General features: G+C 34.5%; 1 protein-coding gene across 1 annotated transcript in view; it reads right to left on the bottom strand.

The window, feature by feature from the left end:
- The window catches only part of LOC113497287 (kinesin-like protein CG14535), a 564,341-nt gene that overhangs the window by 493,778 nt on the left and 49,454 nt on the right, over positions 1 to 21,109 (bottom strand). The window contains exon 3 of the mRNA XM_026876776.1: positions 12,755 to 12,827. Within this exon, the coding sequence (XP_026732577.1) occupies positions 12,755 to 12,827 (73 nt within the window). The remainder of the gene's footprint in view (positions 1 to 12,754; positions 12,828 to 21,109) is intronic.

The raw sequence follows: 21,109 nt of genomic DNA, 5'->3' as shown, positions 1-21,109 counted from the left end.
CAGGAATTAATCAGGAACGAGGAGGTCTCAAATTGTAGGCGACATCGATAGCTAGATGGCATGTCCCCTCGACGCATGGGTGCTGAGTGGAAACCAAAACATCAGTACCAGATCAAAGCGACAATGTCGGAGGGTGAATTTGTCTAGGTGATTCTGCAAGGGATGCTTGAGACACTAGATGTGACAGGCGATACTGAAATTGTAACGCTTATGCTGAACTTGCATGATACTAAGGTATTCTAATGGAAACATGGACTTGTACAGCTTACTTTTGATTTGAGGAAAAAGTTTATTTTTGCTATAGATTCTTTCAATTCTGTACTGGCAGGTATTAATTAAAAAAACAACCGAAATATTAAAAGGCTAACAAGTCCATCGATGGGTACTGCCTGAACAAAACTTTTAATTTTAACAATTATTGTCTTTTTTTTTTCAATATAATGAATACTTTCGTATGTTAAATAAGGTTCAAAGTGAAGTGTCGTTTCGAGAATTCTGTTGCCGCTTCCAGTATTATCCAGTTGGTGTTATATCTATACTAATAAGTGCGGTGGGCGACACCGCGTCATCATTACTGCACAAAGAGGGCTCTGCAACTGCTCACAACAACTCTGTATATCGGAATTATTCGACACCGGGATTTTGGTTGTTTTATGCGATTCCGGGGATTATGCATTCAGGCTGTAAATCATTGCTTATTTACTTACAACTATTGTATTAATTCTTATTTATTGATGTAATTTCGAAAATGAAATTCTTGCTTGTCTTTTTTTGTTTTGGTTTTGTCCAGAAATGGGATGTCTCAATTGGACAATGAACAAATTTAATAAAATTTTAATAAAACCACAATAAAAATTTTACGCCGTATTTTAGTATAGGTAGAACAAATATTGAAACCGTAGCTTCAAGAGCAATGTATGTAGTTGTCATCATATAAAATAAGTATAAAGTTGTTCTACCCCTAAATTGTCTATTAGTTGGTAGGCAGTATATTCTATCAATAAATACAAATAATAGATGATTGAAAAAAGCTTTGTAAAAATTTTGCCTTTATCGTAAAGATTAAAAAATCATTCATCTCTCACTTAATTCAGTTCAACAACAACCACATTGTCTAAAGTTATTTAGATCACTGTATCAATGTCGTATATTTTTATAGCACATTGCCCCTGCATGCGTGCATGCGAGCTCATGATAACAAACAGTTCATTAGTCACGGGCCCTGCAGCATCAACATCCACTGTTTGTGGTACAAACGATGGTATTTAGACGTCTGTCTGGACTTGAATGTTCATAGTATTAACATCGTTCATTGTATTATTGAGGTCTTTAATTGAAATAATTGCATTGTCTCTCAAAAGTTTGTGTTCCATTTTTTTGTTTTTCAGTTTGTTCATTAAGTTTTCTTGTTCTAAGTAGGAATAATGGTGGATTAGTTTTTATTGTATGGTCAAAATTACTCATAGACTTATCCTCAGAGATGCTATAGATGCCATTTTATGGTGTTTTTTACTTTTCTTTAACAATATGTTATGCAAACTGAAATGTTTATACTGACTAGGAAATCGACTGAAGATCATTCAAATAGTTACTATCTAGATTGAGGTTGAAAGCAACAAGGAATTGTGGTCCTGACACACAGTTAATTGATCTTCAAATTGAGTGGCAGCATCAATGAATAAAGACTAGGAGAATCTGCAAGCCATATGGTTCACAAAATATATATTTGTACTATTTGCTTAATAAAGTCTTGAAACAAATCATTTTAACTTTGAGATTGCTTTCTGGTTTTGGAATGAAATACTCAAAAAGTCAATTCAAACGAATCTTAACCTGATGGCGATTATGTTTAACTAGCTGTGGCCCGCGACTTCGTCCGCGTGGTTAGAAGATATAAGTTATGATTTATATTTATATCTACCCTGTTTTTTCCACATTTTCCATTGTATCTTCGCTCCTATTAGTATAGCAGCGTGATGGTGGATTATAGCCTTCCTTGATGAATGATCAATTGAACACAAAAATAATTTTTCAATTTGAACCAGTAGTTGATGAGATTAGCGCGTTCAAACAAACAAACAAACTCTTCAGCTTTATATATTAGTATAGAGTATATTCCATAGTCACGCACTATACAATGTCAAAATTTTAGCTCAACCATAACCAGAACCAATCAATTTTTGGGTATATGCATACTGATAGTAAAAATCTGAATTCAAAATACATAACACAGAACAGGTCTCTTAGCATATAGGTACTGAGTCTCTACACATGTGTGTATGCAGTATAATAATCTGACTAATTAAACAGCTAAGTGCTAATCAACTAACCTAACTAACCTAATATGCTGTGGACCGAGAGCAAGAGGTTTACATGGCATGAAGTTTTTACCTTCAACACAAAAAACTGGATGTTGTAAGTTTAACGTCTCGTATGTATTTGTGCGTGCTATTAAAGCTTTCGAACTGATGAACAGATTTTGATTTGAAAAAAATAAGGGAATGCTCTTACTTATTTTTTAATATTGTTTCCGCCTAGTGACAGAATTTAATGGGATCGTATAAACAATATACATTATGTACCTCAAAACAAGTCCCAAAATTCTCGTACACAAGACAAGCAAGAGACAAACAAACGACCAGATTTCCAATATTGAGTGTGAATAGAGTATCTTTGAAAACAAACAGAAAGTACATGTGTACGTAGTCTTGGTAACAACTCGAAACATATGATTTACAAACATGTCTCGCTCGCATGCAAATTCTGAGTTGAATCTGTATCATTTATGACAGAGCTGAGTGGGTGTCTACTAGGTGTTGGTGTGGGCACGTGATTACACGGTGAGTTGGATTCGAATTATGTAGATCAGTTTTAGTCTTAAACGAGGGTTGGTGGTGATAATTGGATGACTGAAAGAGATATTTATAGTATGGTTCAAAATGATGTATAGAAGTAAGATATACATATTTGGGTATTAGTGGTGGACAATAGTAGTCATATTTTGATTACTTATTTGGCTTCTAATTTTTCTTATAGAAATGCGTACTTAGTTTCGGTAGAAAATACTTTTTTACCTCGAATCAATCATATTTTTTAAGGCTCTACTATGGAACAGTAATTTAATGAAGCACTTTTGTCTTAGTCATGTTTTGTATGTTTCCCATGTTATTTGATTTCATAATTTATTGCTTGCAAGAGTAGATTTGTAATACACTCGTGATTCCTTAGTAGGAGTCCAACGTTACGAGGCTGCCCGCATCGTCGATGAGATTTCACTGTATGTAAATAGCTTGCATCTGTTTATTTACTATTTTTTGCATCATTTTCATCCATTCCGTGCAGGCGTTTTCGAGTCTGCCTCTACCATGCAGTTTTTAGGTAAACAATTGATGTTATTAGTCCCTTGGCTTAATTACTGTGTAGCCTCAAAATATTGGGGTTCCTCTTTGTCGATTTTTGTACGGTGTTGGATGAACGGTTTGAATTCGGCAAACAGAAATTAATTGCTAAATTCTTGTTTCCATTAGCTTCGGATTAAGTTCAAGTAATTTTTTAGCTTTTTTACATTTGAAGAACACAAAAACTGATATTTGTTATGTGGACTTTTCTGTTCTGTGCCGTTCTCTGCTTCTATTTTGCTGTGTGATTCTAACATTACTGCAACTGAGTCATAAGTCCCACTACATTGTGTTAAAAGGGACGCTATATTTGCATCCTCTCGTATGCAAACATCCTTCTCTACGTAAGCATTAAAATTTGTCCTGGAAGATGATAAGCCAAAACGACAACATTTCATTTAAATCCATGTCTCAACAGAAGACTAAGAGCCAGAAACATATCGATGTCATTTGTAATCTACTTGACAAAAGCTGTTCACACTAAACACCCCATATTTGTTAAACCACAGGTTTTTTTCTTAAGTCTCAAATTAGAACGAACGTATCTATTTTCGTGTTGGTTTGTGCAATAACCCAGAGGTGCAATAAGTATCCTTAGGGATAGGGCCCCGGGCTAATCGGTAGTAGCTAAATTGTTTTCTTGTCAGCTGGCAGACGGCCGCCATATTGTTTTGGACGTCAAATCAAGTTTACAATAGTTAGGGCGGGTGGCGGAAGGCGTATTCTGTTTAATGAAGGATAATGTCTTACTATTTTAACAGTTTGTGTTTGTAACCTAAATAAATTTAGAAACAGGGAGTGTGAATTTGACACTTAAAAGACGTGAATACAATTTAAGCAAAATGTTAATGAAAATATATATCTTTTTTAAGGAAGCTGTAATCCTCTTACCCCTTTTACCATCTGCACCTATTCTTATCCATAATATGAATTGAGACGGTGTTTTTTATTTTTCAAAAAATACCTTATCACCTAAAATTGAAGCAATTACTGTGGCTTTAAGCTTTTATTAAAGCTTACAACTCCACTACTCCACCGAAATCAGTCGGATTCTCACAGAATAAGTCCACGAGCTCCGAACATAACAAATGATCGTTCCGCATCAATTTGTCTGGAAGTCGTTAAAATCGCGTTTCCTCTTATTAATTTTTGCTCCCCTAGTACTGCGACACGCACAGACATACGCCACAGGCAAACCAGAAATACGTTGTTATAGTCAAATTTACGATATTGATAGATGTGCCTACCGCGGTCGGGGATTGATAAAAAAATGTCGTTTGTCGTTTTGACGGCTGGAAAGTTGCTGAAGAGAAACTAGACCTTATAACTGCAGGCTAAGGTTCAAATTCGATTAATTTTAAAGTTTTACTATACTGTACATAGCATATGTTTGCAGTAGCTTCATTGAGAGGATTTATATGCACAAAGGTTGACTATAGATTTCGTTATATGCTAATTTCATCTGACTTCAAATGGCATCCGTAGGTACGGAGTCTGATTTTAATTAAACACTTCTCTTTAAGATTGATACATGATACGAATTGACAAAACAAACGAACACAGAAAGAGAAAACAAGAAAAAGAACACTGTCTAAAACTAGTACTATAAAATGACAGAACAAAGAATAGAGTAACATATATTAAGAAAATAAAGCTCCGAGTATATATGAAAAAAATTGAGTAAATACTACATAGTACCAACACATTGTAGTGAATGGATTGCAATATCTCACAAGTATAACACGTGCTCGACCGTAACAACTGTTATTAAATATAAGTATGATATCCTTTGATATCACAATAGTGCATCGTACATCACTACCGCCGATTCAAGGCTTATATTTCTTTACAGTTTCTAACGCCCTAAAATACCTTGTGGCGTTACTATTTGCTCCAGCCAAAGTCACCTAATACTCACCTTAGAGATTCTCCATCTAGTTGTTCCATGCATGTTCTCGCAGCTATGTCTGTTTACACCTGTTTATGTTTATGTATTTCTATTTATGTAAAAAAAACGTCTTAAATTTCGTCTCAACAAATAATCATGCAGGATGTATTAATAAGATGGAAAGAGACTGTCAATTTTATCAACTCAGTAAAAAGTTTTTTTGTCATCCCGATTTTAGGCATTTAATCCTTGTGTAGCGCTGAGGTTTCACAAAAGTCAAGTCAAGATGCACAACGACACCCAGAATCAGAACAAGCATTCATGGATCACGCAAATAGCTGTATCTCTGTGTAAAATAATCAACTGTGTGGTAATGTTCGAACAGTAATAAAGTTTACCAGTGAGCAAAACCGTTATCATTTTCACCTAGAACTTGTTTCACTTTTTGAACGATGAAATCTACAGAAATACAATACAGACATCGTCTAATTGTTTCCAATAGTAAGGGACTAGGATTTATTCCCCCAACACAAACTTCCGACACCATTTGAAATTCATTCTTCACAGGAACGTGTGATGTAATAAAAAATCTGACAAGGGCGAAGCTGTTTCCTAGGTTAGATTCTGTATGCTGATAAAAATATTCCTACTTACTAAGAAAAAGTCTATTACTGATAAGAATATGAAGACAGGTATAAAAATACAGCACATGATAAAAGCGTAAGCTTAAATGAGTAAATAAAATAAAAATAATGCAATATTAGGAGTGTAAGGTCTTCTAAGAATTGTGGAACACTAAAATCAATACATCGTATTACAAAAAACAAAATGATTACCCAAACTGCTCGATTATAATACTGCAGTTAATTCACGCTTCGTTAACCACGTAAAAACTATTAAAACGTTCGCTTTTTTCTCTACCAATGCAACCCTAAAATAGCTTCACATATAAGGCACTGGCTGTATGATAAATTATGCACCCCTCGATTTCGAGATTGCTAGCGCGATGCATTAACGTTACCCCGTTTGATATATATTTTTTACGTCAAGGTAAATGTGAGTCAAATGACTATTATGGCTTAATAGAGCTGGCGTCATAAAGACGAGTTGATGGTACGAACATTTCATTTTATATGTTTTCCTTCGTTAGTAGGCCAGTATATTTAGCCTACATTGCAGAATGTTCTTCAGCATTTCTTTAATTTTAAAAAGGTCGTAATGTTTTGATGTGGTCTAAAAATAGCGCCTTGTAGTACCCAATCCCGATTTTTCAAACGTACAACTGACTTATGGACAAAAACAATAATGCGTATTTATTAATGCAAAAAAACTGATATAAATAACAAAATATGATAACGAGGCAGTATCGACGTTTACTTTAATAAAGAATGCATAGTCCACAACAGTAGCATACCATAATGAGATGCTTAATATTAAAATTTAAATATTTCTACCCAACAGGAAATTAAAGCGAACTGAAAATTTAAGCACAGGTATTAACCATTAATGATGACATTCCGCTACTTCTTTACGACTGTTATAAAAAGCGAATAAAGTTAAGAAATTGATAGATTACGCCAATCTTTATAGAGTACTTGATTATTTGATTATGTTCGGGCCATGTGACACTGAATATTTTTCTCGTCGGTGAAGCTCACTGTGACGATGAAATGCAACTTTCAGGTATATTGTGTGTAGCTTCAGAATATAAAAGGGAAATAGAGGAAATACAATAATCTCGGACAGGACAAGTATAACTATGTAAGTATCATTTTTATGTTATAAAAAGTATACTATCTACTATATACATTATAACTAATGATTTAAACTCGTCCCACCTTCAAGAAACTTATTGGGTATCTAAAAGTTCCATACAATATTGTTTCCGGATCATAAGTTTAAACAATATCAATTTCAAATGTTACCAATATTGTTTTAGTTTCTTCTCCAACCAACCTTTAATGAACAGAAACTTTTGAATTTAGATAAGCGAACTAGTTCAACTTACAACAAATTTCGAACCTTGAGACTATATCCCAAATCATGATTTTACTACATCTCATTTTCGTTATAGTCTTGGTTCTGGCGCCACAAACCCTCCTTTCCCTCCTACGAGTAGCTGAATCACTGCCATGTAATAGAGTGTAAATTTATTTATCTGCCCACCCCGTGACTGTCTTTATTTGGAGCTAATGTTTTCATTTCATTATACTAATCGCCATTATCGTTTCGCGGTCGTTGAAATAACAACGATTTGATTTGAATTGATGTATCCTAGTGGGGTGTGTATCTATTGTCTAATTTAGTATGTGGATTTTCGGATGTAGGTATGCTGTCAGTTGTTTCCGTCTATCATCTCTGTTTTCATATATTGAAATACAAGTACAAAATTTACTTTTAATCACGGATATCTTAATCTGAAAATTATCGAATTACTTTTATCCAATTAAGCACTTGGAAATCGCTAAGCCATTTAAAACTACTTACCCCTGAAAGTTCTCCGATTCCAAACAATTCAGGTAGAAATATATTATGTAAAGTTCTGCTACAAAAAAGCCTCTAAACCGAACGTTTCCATTCAAACCTTAAAATTAACAGAACTACGTACAATTAAACCTCAAAAGAGTCATTCTGATGTACCGAGCGAGACCTGGTTACGACACAATCAACGATTATTGCTGCAACTTATTCAAACGTATCTTTTGACGCCGTTGCCCCTACTACAGACACTACTACAATAGGGATTCCATCGTTATGAGTTTATTTATGATGACCAGGGTAAGTAGATAAAGGACATTATTATAGATTCATTGATTTTATTAATTCTATTTCTTTTTTATGGTTGGCCCTCAAACTATCAAAAAATTACTTGCTGCTTGTTTCGGGTAATCAAGGATGTCATCTCTCACTTCTCTATAAATAAAAATGACTTTTGGTAAGCGAATAACTCCTAATGGATTTGACCAATTCAGCTATTTCTTTTTTGTATGTTCCTTAAGGTCCACGGAAGGTTTAATAAAATAAAAGAATTCCGGCTTTCAAACGGGAACGGGAACCACCGCGCCCTGTAAACTGTTGTCCACGCGGGTGGACAGCAGTTAGCTAATAAAAAGGTAACATAGTACGAGCAAATCCCTCGATATTGTCGCTTAGTTTTTACTGGATACTGTGTCGACTTCCCGTAGTAATCTCAGGGCGTTCTGACAGATTATACATCAAATCCCTCCTGTTTCCGCTTCGTCTGTATACAAAAGCGTCTTGATGAGCTAATGGAGGCTCGTGACCGCACAAATTGTCTGCAGACTTTTGTATAAACCACATTGGTGGCATTTTTAGGTTTATCGTGCAGGGATTTTTTTTTTCATGCAATATTTGCTACAAATTAATTTCCATACTTTTTTAACAAATCTCATGCGTTTTAAATCGATTATATTGTTTTTTGGTGTGTGGATTGCAATGCTTTGCCAAACCATTTCGCCCATAGTTGTACATGAATATTTCCCGCCTTATATTGTTTTAAACTCGTTAAGATATAATAGAGATCTGCACCATGCCTTAAATTAAATTTAGTACGATCACATCATTCTTAAATTACCTGCAAATAATTATTATTTATGTATTTATTCTTGTTAAATCCTTTGCTTATACAAAATTATTACACAAATTCTTAGTTTCATTACAGTCAACTATTGAATAAACTTCATGTATCAATGATACCAACATATATCAATCAACTGCGTCAACGTCAGCGGCATCTTATAAATTTCGAAGATCTAGATGACACCTATACTGATCACTTTTATAAATCTTCTAACCTTCATTCTATATGGTATCAACAACTATTTGTACTGCATAAAGACGAAGTTTACATGCCAATTTAACATAAATTCGGACGCCAAACCTAAAACAGTTTCGAAGATATCAAAATCCTATTTAAGTTTATATACGACTATTGGTCCACGAAATACAACAAAACAACACTATCATGAGTATTATGCAAACGATACCGATAACATTCCAAATTCTGGGGCACCTAGAGCATTGTTTCTGCCAACCGTCCAAAACCTGGCCTTGAGGACAGCTGCTAAACACATTAAGCTTATTTTTATTTATTGACAAAAATTCAAGCATGTACAAAGACACCAACCCGAACGCAGGACAAGCATTCATAGATCACACACAAACGCTTGTCGTTCGCGGCAATCAAACCCGGGATACGTCGCGCACAGTTTGGCTGATCTCAACCATTCGGCTATTTTCGTGCATATAGTGGTTTCTTAGGTTTACGCGAATGTTAGACATTGAAATGAAACGACTTTTACGGATTTTATCGCGGTTTAATTTTTGGTTTTAGTTCCCGACGTTTCGATACCTGCAAAGGTGAAAAAAGTCGTTTCATTCAGCGGGATATTTTTGCCGTTAATGGAATTACTGTATCTTCTTAAGCTTAAATAACAGTTAACAATAGATTACGAGAAAGGATTGGCGCCTTGCTAAATTGGTACCACTGTGGGCCATAGACTTGAACTGTAACAATAGCACCCTACTAAGTAAGGTCTGAGTATTATTCAGGTTCGTACCAAAACAGATTTTATGCACTGAATGGCGTGAAAAAGCTTTTACAAGTACTAACTTGTGTAGAAGCTAGGGTTGATTCTTAGGTTTTTTTTTCAAAATTCCATTCCATTTTTGGCCTTCACTTCAATCTCAAAGCAGTTTTTTTTTCAAGAACTTTATTCAATTTTACCTGTTCCCAAAGCCTACCGTCGCGCGTCGGAGTAATAACTTATTTAAATCACATTATATTTTTAAATCTTATTTTAAACTTAGTTATATTTTTCTGTCCATATACACGGTGATTTTTTAGTCGTCTTACAAAAGTAGCCCAGTTCATGTACCCGACGTAAAATACCCCTAGGCGCGATTATTTTTTTTTTATTATCAACTAAGATAATAAGTACGAAGAAAAATTAAACAAGAGAAATCTGAAATATACTCCTTAAACGATAAAAACCGCCGCCCGCGCCCCTCACCAGTGTTACAAGGCATCGCAACAAAGCTGTGTTTCTAAAAAACTACGAATTGCATCATAACATTGAATAAAAATTGCATTTTAAATTTATTGAAATCTCATAAATACCAATTTCTTTATCATGAACGTGTTCTAGTCATTGGATACACGAACTGGGCTGCTTTTGTAAGACGACTAAAAAATCACGGTGTATAAGTACAATACAGGTAAGTCCACCTTCTCAGTAAAGTTTCATCTATGCCTTCTATTAATGCCAACAAAAAGATCAAGTGCCACCAAAATATAATTAATCATTAATTTTTTAGCGCAACCCTAGTGCTAAGAACTTGGCGCCAACCGTATCCGTGTTAATCGACTCTTACGACAGGTCAACTACCAACTTAGCGACTTAGCTTTAAGCTATTTTCAAGAGACCTACAGAAATGGATGCCCTTTAATGAACATCCTCCATATTTTATAAGTAACATTATTATTATTTTTTGCAATTAGCTTTACAGTTTTCGAGAATAATCACAGTCTCGCAGACACAGTACCAACAACGACACAGAAACAGTAACGGATCGGTAGGAGCTTTTGATGTGTACCAAAAAAACTTTTAAATCTAACCAAATTTCAGATCTATGCGAATTTATGAAAACAGGATTTAAATTTTGTCTACAATAAAATAAAAACTATTCTGTTCAGCTAGCCTGAGCACAGGCTTTGACTATTTCATCCAATTTCAATATCCCAAATTCACGTATTGTAAATAAATTCTAATACCATCCAATTGCTATCGACGAAACATGTTCAATATTATTCAATTGTTCATTCGGAACCAACGTCAATAACTCATTTGTATACAAACAAAGCATGGTTGGCTAATAATCTAATACCGTAAAACAAATATCATAATAAACACATGGGATGCTACCGTGTCCTTAGTACCTACGTTTTGGTTGGCAATTGTTTTATTACGTATCATAGAGATTGTAGGCTATTGACATTGTCATTAGGACTCAAGCTACCGCGATCTCTTGAAGAAAAAATATTGGGGTTGTGGAAGCATGACAGCACACATCACCGCGTATATCGGTGTCTCTTTTTCACAAATGAAGTAAAATTTATAGAAAAGGTGTTGGTATCAAGGTTATCAAGGTTATTCAATTAAAATAATTGCTGAATTGTTGTCGAAAAAGACGAGAGCAAGAAATATTTCAAACTTGATTAATCATGCAAATTCGTACAGGATCATGCATTGGTACGCGTGTTTCAATCAAAGTCAATAGTTAATTAAAGAAATGGCTAGATAATAAAATGTAGGGAATCACGTTTATAAACGAACATTAAAACATTATGGACTATAAAAGCATTGCAGTTAGAACAACTCGAAAGTGGTTCATGAGAAATGACTCCATTTACGAAAGGTCTCCGCACCTATAATTCTGCTCCTGATAAGGAAAATCGATTAATTAACTGACCATTACACCGAGAAATCATTTGCAACAAGTTACTATCTAACCGCATTTCGATCTTATCAGTAATACGCTATAGATGAATTGCTATTCGGTTGCTATATATAGGATACGTAATTGGTCAATAAATTATATGAATACAGGAAATTGATGTACAATATGTAAGTTAAAGCGGGATCGATTCTAATATTTTGATAGTGATTGAAAAAAAAGCTGAGTACGACCGACATGAGGGCAACGACGTCCAATGACCATCAAATTATTAACATTAAAATCCCAATATTCATTATAGTAACTGAGACAGCTTAAAAAAAATCTTTAATCAAAATATGTTTAATAATCTACATCACAATGGTTAAACATCAGCTGCTAGCTGCGCAAGGGGATCGAACACAGGTTAAGCTTTACTTAGGACGATCCATGATAGGTCACCATAATTATACGTCATAAGAAGTCGCTCCTTTTAAAACACTGATAGGTAAGGTTGATGATGATCCAACAAAGTCTCTGATTCCAATTTTGTGCCAATCAATAAAATTTTGCAAACGCTATATCTCCTCCCATGAGCCTCATTTCAATCTGCAAGGCTACATGCGTGCCGTATTATTATGTTATTATTTGTCTAGTTGGCAATAAGTCGACAGATAACGATGTTTACTTTACATAGTGTTTAATCCATAGTTACCCTCGTTATAGCTACGGTTTTGGAAACTTGACTCAATTTGTATGTAAAATGTATTGTAATTTCGGTGTCATTAATCATTAAAGTGGTATTAAGTCTGTAAACAACATTATCCATTTCATTGCCCTTATTCTGAACTTTATAAAGAACAGATTCTTGTTCAAATTCAGTATGAAATTTGTTCCCAGAAGATTTTCGGCTAACATGACTAAAACCTTTTTTATCTCCGACATTATCTCTAAGTTAGGGATATCCTTCAACATGATGTGTACTCGTAACTTAATGTAGGAAAGTACTTACGGCATTTAAGGCTTCCATTTCGTATGGGCTCAGTTTGTATGAAGCATCGGAGCCAACCAAACGTGGTGATGACCTGGAAAAAGAAAATTAGGTTAGATTGTGAAATAATTACAAGAACCAACTTATTGATTTTGCGAAAATATTTGACTAAATTATAAAAATCTAGATGAAGTTTTAAGCAGTATTGTTAAAAGAGAAGGCTGAATGCAATCAAAGTTATTAATGAATTCACATTAAATTCATTAATAACTTAGATTGTTCTATAGTCCGATTTTTAATTCGAGGCAGTAAAATGACATTTCCAGTGTGGCGGGTTTTTAATTCCAAATAAATAGTGATGTGTTAGAATCGACTTATTACAATCAAAAGTTAGTCGAGCTTACATTTTTTTTATTCAGATATCAAATTAGCTCTGTATAAAAAAAATATATTTACGACAATTTATCAAAAGACATGCACGGTGACTGTTTTTAAATGTAAAAAAAATAATAATATTAATTTAAATTTATAAAATTAAAGAAAATGCGGTGCTGGTATAAGATGAAGCACCTTACCATGCAAGAAAAGTCGAGCGCATCCAACTCCAAACTGGATGAATTCTGACATTATGCAGTGGTTGGATGAAAAACAAATTTAATATCAACTTACAATTATAAAAGCTCAATTAATGGAAATAGTAAATTTTTGATACAAATAAAATAAAGCATGACTAAATGTCATCGTCGTAGTAAGATTTCCAAACATCACTATTGTAGCGGGTCACCCTTTTTTGTATAAATGACAGTTGCAATTGTCATTTTACTGCCTCTAATTAAAAATCGGACTATAGTTTAAAAATATTAAGTATTTATCGTCCAACTTTAAGCCTGTAAAACAAACAAAACTAAAACTCTCCATCAAATTCATTACAGAATTCTAAAATAATAAAAGACGAATCTCCAACTTTACTACCAATAATATTTCCATATTCTTCCCTGTAATCCCAGGATCATTTTAACGTCGTACTCAAAAAGTCTTAACCTCAGAAACCAGGTCAAACATCACCTGCATCTGTATCTACAAGAGATTGGCCGTCATTTCCACGACGGTACTTATATCTCTTGCCATGCGAAACAATTATTCTGGCCCGACGATTCTTATCCGCCTTCTATAAGACGAGTTTTGTTTATCATTAATTTTTTTGTATTTTGAAAGGTTTCTTGCTTGTTTTGTACTTTTAAGGAAGTAAGGAAGTTTTTGCACCATATTATGTGAATTTAATCGTCATATGGCACTAAACTAATAGTATCTATATAGTACGACTTTTGTTAATTTTAAGCCTATTCCTTATATACAGAAATAGCTGTTGCCCGCGACTTCGTTCCCGTGGGTAGAAGAAGATGTAAGTTATGATTTATACCCGTTCTGTTTTTTTTCACATTTTCCATTGTATCTTCGCTCCTATTAGTCGCAGCGTGATGGTTTATAGCCTAAAGCCTTCCTCGATTGATTGTCTACTCAACACAAAAATATTTTTTCAATTTGGACCAGTAGTTCCTGAGATTAGCGCGTTCAAACAAACAAACAAACTCTTCAGGTTTATATATTAGTATAGAAGTATAGATACAGAAACAAGAAACGATTCCAAAGATAAACCGAGAATCTAATCAATTAAGATAAGAGAGACGAGTGAGCATCAACAAATCACATAACATACTCATTTCTGATCACGCGTCACCTCCTACTACCTTCATTGGTATTTGTTTTCCGTTTGCCATTCGATTCACATTAAACTTTTATGTTCTATACAGAATCATCCAAGCACTAAACATCTCGTAAACCATAGGTTCGAATCTTTATTTATGTGGATGTTACTTGTGACCCCCACAGGACTTCCGAGGTTGCTGTCCGTTCTTCGATTGGAACAAAGCTTTTATAAACAATTTATGCGGCAGTAGTAGCGTTTTACATGTAACAAGATGGTTTCACAGTAGTTTTTAGTACTGGGCTATGAAATGGTCCAATGTTCGTCGTTCGTGTTGGATTTGCTCTTGCTCAGTATTATCTAGTGCCTACATCAGGATTAAATGAACAAAAAAATATTTTTTTCTTAAGGCAAAGGCTACCTCGTGAATGAAAGAGTTTAAAATTATATCTTAAAATCTACTCCTGTTTTAATAAATTTTATCCTCGTGTCGTGGGAGGTTACACAAACATTCAAATCACATGCACGAAGACACCCAGACCCAGGACAAGCACCCTTAGATAACGCAAATGCTTGTCCGACGCGTGACTACGATGAAAACAATGTTATCGGTTACTACCCTGTCTTAATTTTGAAATTAGTACGTATTGTTTTTTTTCTTAACTCTATTTGCATTTTGAATCTGTGATAACATACTATATAGATTTGCATCGATGCAGTTAATTACGATCTTCAATATACCAACAAAACTTACAAGCTTTATTCTTCAAAACCGTTTTGTATTCCAAAGGAGTACGATTCCACAATAAAACAAATGAAATTCAACGATGCACGGCAACGTTATCCCGCAATGTGGCTTCAGGGAACTGACTTCTAGATTTCAGTGGCACACGGTGCATAAACAGTTGAAACACCAAATAAATCGTAGAGAAACAGTTCGCTATAGCGGCTTTAATTATTAACATTCATAAATGTTGGTAAGTGAATTTATGGATGTGTGGCTCAAGGCTGGGGCGGGGGCTCAGTGATACGGTATTCATTTGTTTGTTTTTGTTATCAATAATTGTATGGTTGTATACAGTTACGGTAGGTAGAAAAATATTAAGAGTTGCTATGTATTTACTTTACTTGATAGCAATAATAAAAAAAAATATGTATTAGCAAAATATAGGTAAATATCCACTTGGCGACGTAAAATTTTTGTGGTAAGCCAGCTTGAAATAATGAATTTAATATCATGGCAGAGGAATATTAAAAAGGTCAAATCAGCTGTTTACGTAGATCCATAAAACATAAATCATAATAATTAAAAGAGTTTAGGAACACCACTGACATACGGCAACGGAACATAATAATATCACAAGATTTCAAACATTGGCATCTAAAAACGACGAACTACGAAGTGAGCACACGTAAAGAATGAGCTTCTTTGTTCGTTCCTTCTCAAAAATATGCCATCACAAACAACAATATCAATATAATATTATCGCTTATCGCTCCAACAGGGAACACACAACGCTCAGGTAAGACAAATACGCTCATTTCCTGCGGAGAGGGCGCCCGAACGTCCGTACCGACAAATTGTGCTCACACATCCTTATTCCAAATGTTTTCCAACTATTTGTTTGCTGTAACTGAAACGTCTGGATTCTTATTCTAAAAGGAGAAGAGAACAACCCTAGCGAACGTTGTGGAAAAAATATTCATAATTTCTGTGCAGTTTTTTTTTAATTCACGCTACGTAACGGACTAATTCTGCATGGGTTCTCGTTGCTAGGTAGATATACGGTGGGTAACATTTGACACCTACTTATCAGCTCAATTATCATTTTAAGGATTTCGTACATAAAAGAGTAAGTACAGAACAATATTACTGAGGATCCGCTGTGTGTCCGTCCTCCATCAGACTTTCTTATGAACCGTGATATATAGATAGTCGAAATTGTTAATTGAAAGTTGAAACCTTATCTCAGAAAATCAAACTATCAGCATCGATTGTAAATATACTAAACTCGTCTACGTAAGCCACTACTATCGTCTATCAGAATAGTCCCGTCGCCGCCTCACCGGTAACGGCAGAAAGTTTGCCGCCTCCTTTTATTCATTACGCTTATGCGGTAAGAAATTCAACTTTTTTGCCTTTCTCGCCTCGTTGACAGATCACACAGCGATTTGCTTTCTTGTCGAAGGGACTTGTATGAAACCTTCGGATATTGAGGCTATGATGTATTGTTTTCTTTTGATATTTTTAGTGTTTGACTTATGTTCCCGAAGATGGTTATAGCGTATGGGTGAATATTATTGAAAAGTTAAAAGTTGGTGTTAAAGGAGATGTTCTATAATTTTGAACGGAGGAGATACTGGAACATATGGAAATGACAGGTTAAAGTCACGTGACACACACAATATCACTCGGCTAGAGAGGATGTCTGTATGAGTTATGATTAAATGTATGTAAAGTCTGGCAATCTTAATAACGTTTTTTTCTTTATTCTGTGTTTTTCCGCAGGAACTTAATATTTCTGTATTTATTTGACCATAAAATACAGTTTGGATTTAATGAACACCGAATAGTACTAAAATTTTGATTTAAAGTTTTGTACTTTATTCTAGTTTTATAGGTTTCTATAAGATGTGTTTTGATACATACATAGTTCAAATCAATATCTCATGAACAAGCTATGTTATGAGTATTTCATAAACCAATAAAATTCGTATGATTTGAAAACTTTTAAAGAGAATAAAATTAAATGTACCAGCAGAACTTAAACTCGACCCTATTTGGAATACCTGAAAGAACAAATTCATATGAAATAAACTTTACTGTAAAATTATATTCAAAATAAAAACTTTCACAAACAGAAGAAGTTTTGAACTAAAATGATTGAGTCGCAAAATTCTATATCAATATGAAAAATTTCAGTGCATGTTTGCAGAAGAATGTAAAAAAAATATGGAATCGATTGAAGGTATCGATATTGAATCCATATTTATGAAAATTTTCAGTTCATTTTATCGAAATGATAACGAAGATTAACTATTGGATAGTCTGGTTATTGATGTTATTATTAAAAAAACTCTAAGTAACTAAAGGCCCATTTAATGATGCGAGAAATGCAAGCAAGCTATACAAGTTGCAATACATTGTGCAGCCGCGCAGGTCGGGTATCTAACGTGATATATGATAGCCAGCAATGTATTATATTTCTCGCATAATTTGCACAATATTTATCGCATCGTTTAAATGATAATAGCTACTTTAGTACTAGTTAATCAGATTTATAAGAACCAATACAACACAATCGAACACTTAAAAACAACTTTCACCAACAAAATCTAACAATGACATCTCAGCGACCAAAAAGTACCCTCAGGTACGGCGGTAACAAAATCAGGCGCGACGAAAGGGCCGTTAGTTGAATTTTGATAGTTTCGGGCATCGGACACGTTACTTTCGAAACTCACTGTCTCCAGACTTGATAAAAAAGAAAAAATAATTTATTTATAATGTTACAATAACTAGTGATAGAGCGCTAGAATTAATAGATAGAGGTTCCATTTAGTAATACCTGACGCGCTTGGTTCTCGGAAATGTTACCTAAAAAACCAGCTACCTATCTTAGTTTGGTGTCACACATTGTAAATTAAAGAAATCGGGCAAGCTTATTGTCTCCCAAAATAGAAGAATCTCATGGAAACACTCGTAAAACTGGTCCGACTACTAGGAGCACAGTAAAAAGGAGGGATTTTAAGCTGTTTGAAATCACTCGCTTCAAATACGAACTTAAGGAAGCGAGTGAGCAAATAGTATGAGTAGTGAGTACCAAGGCGTCATAGGGACCAAGATGTCTACTGGCCCGCGGGCTGTCGACACACTTATTAAGATTCTGACGGTGTAGCCACGATGTAGATGCAATAATCTTTGCCGGTTAGACACTCACGCTTACAGGAGTTTGATAGAAAATTATCTTGTTATATCTTAGTAATTGTATTGGGACTTCAGATAGAGCTAGGACGTGGTAGTCTTGACAAAATGTTGGTTGGAATAGAAGTGAAAATGCTGTGGTTTTATGTTGGTTTTATTAACGGCGACAAGTTAATAAGCACTGAGAATAAAATCTGTGACACATTAATTGTTTTTTACTACTGAGAAAAGAATCAAATCTGTTACTGTAAACGGTATACAGAGGTGGTGTTTCGGTAAAAAAGTTAGATTCAGTTTTGGTATTATTGACAAAAAATTAAGACAAATACACAAATGGCTGTTTTGTCTTACATATTGTATTATTGAAATAAATGAAATATGTGCACAGCGTTTTTTGGGTATTTTGATTTTAAAGGGCAAAATAGGAAATTCTGCGTGCTGTAAAATGAAGTCCACATGAACGGAGTCGCGGGCAACAGCTAGTTATTTATATTCGAACAATAACCCTTTCTAAAGAACTTGCCTGCTTATACAATGACCTTTCAAGTACTAGGGTCAACTATATTCATCGTTCGACATTTCAACATTGCCACACACATTACTTTGTTGTCAACGAAAACAATGAATAGGCATACCGTGATCACAGTTACAACAATGATCCATAACCAGTACTGCATTTGAATGATATGGAAATGGAGACTTCTGACTTTGAGGTTAAGGTTCAAAATGTGTTGACAACTATTTGAAGACATGAAAATTAGTGCAGCGAAATATTTTCGAAGTAAATGAGCACACGTGTTGATGTGGTTGTCTATGTTTCAGGTATTTTGAAGGATAGAGGAAAACAAGTTCGTTTAAATAAATTTCCTAATACGTACACAAGTCTGAAACAGGCTAAGTTTAGTCAGTACTCAAAATAAAAAAAAATATTACTATGAAAAATGAAATAAAAGATTTGATTTTTGACATAAGATTGGCTTAAAAATATCCATATTAATAACCTACCTTATTATTTATTTATTTTCTTGACTTCGTCTAATTTAATATAGTGAAATGCTAATTTTATTGTATTCATGACTAAATATTTTTGAGAAGCAATGCCGCAAAATAGGTCGAATATTTTGAAAAAACATGGAATCAATCAACTCTATGTGATATTACAGGTTAAAATAGAAGGGTTTACTTACTTTCCTTAGACAATATTTTCAGTAAACATTGGGACAAGATGTATGACTTGTCAATGTTAGAATACTTACTGTAAACATCCTCTTAACAAGATGGCAACTTTATATGTATTACCCCTCTATCACTAACAAGACGAGTAGTAACAACTGAACTTTATAAGCCTGTAAATCAAACCAAATGAAAGTCGTCTTTGGAAAAAAATATCGTAAAAAATTATATAATAAATGCTCTGTCCGTTTTAGGAGTAACCTTTTGACAGATAATAAAAGTTACCAATAGGCGATGAGCACTTTCTAATTGCACTAAAAGTGAAATCCGGTTTTAGGCTAGGATTTCGTTTCAAATATACTTCGACATTAATCCTAAAACGGACAGTGTCCGGTGTCCCCATTGGTTTGCCCATTAACTTCTCCGAACTTCCTCTATACGTACCTTTGTAGGTGTTAAGTAATTTTAAGGATTTAGAAATCAAGAATATCAATAAAAATAAATATTGATAAACAAGGCAGCTAGCCTTATATATTCCCATTGTTCCTATTCTGATGGTGTCTGAGGACAGTCTCCTCTAACCCCCTCATCATGGTCTCCACTTCCATCGCAGTATTTGTTGTGTCTCGCCGCAACGTCACGACTAGCATCCAACTAATAATCTGTTGCGACACTTTCGCGTGCATTCGAAGTGTTTGTTTATATCTTGCATACAAACAGATGGTCCCCGTAACTAGGAGTAGTTATTCGACTCTTGGAGGAGATGAGTCATAGGGGATGGATTTAGGATTGAATGAACTGAAGGTGCAATCAATAGTTTGTTGAGATATAACGCGTGAATTTTATAGGATTTTCTTTATTTTTAATGCATTCTGGGGTATGTCTTGTCGCAAAGTTTTGGCAAGCTTAATTCAGCTTATTATTTTTTGATCTTATTTCAATTTATACCTCTGAAAATCCTCTTTTAAGTGAAAAATTCCGAAACCAAATCGGTTTAACCGTTTAAATTCCACGGTGCGACAAACGGACACAAACATACCAGTCAAATTTATAAATCACTCTTTGCGACGGGGTCAAAAACAACCTAATGAAAGAAATAAGAAACCACACCACTAGCTAACTTTTCTTGTACACCGCTGCAAAGTTATTAGAAACATCCTACATTCTACCAGATGACAAATTCCACGTTGAATTCACCTCTAAGTTATTATATGCAAATTACATTTAGTAATTCCTTAATTGGGGTGCGGTCTGGTGTCTAAATAGGAACGTAAATTAACACCCCTGGCGACAAAAATAACAGTTCGGGAGAACATCTGTCAAAACATTGGTGCTCAGTCACTGTTCCACTGTTTCAGCCCAGTTCGCTGTGATGAATTACTGCAGAATATTATCCTGATAATAAACGAGCCCTTTTGGCCGCCTATTTGACTCACGGTCGAAGTTATCAGTACTATATAGTTCTCTGTTTCGTCTGATAATATTTTGGTCTTCGTTGTCTTTGTTTTTTTTTCTGTTTTCGACAGGCAGAATGATGATTAAGATGTTGCTTGAGCACGGATTGAACTGAGGA

This window comes from Trichoplusia ni, chromosome 9, assembly GCF_003590095.1.
Source record: "Trichoplusia ni isolate ovarian cell line Hi5 chromosome 9, tn1, whole genome shotgun sequence".
In the NCBI taxonomy this organism is placed as follows: Eukaryota; Metazoa; Arthropoda; class Insecta; order Lepidoptera; family Noctuidae; genus Trichoplusia; species Trichoplusia ni.
The sequence above is the reverse complement of the archived record's forward strand: the minus strand, read 5'-3'. Positions and strand labels throughout refer to the sequence as shown.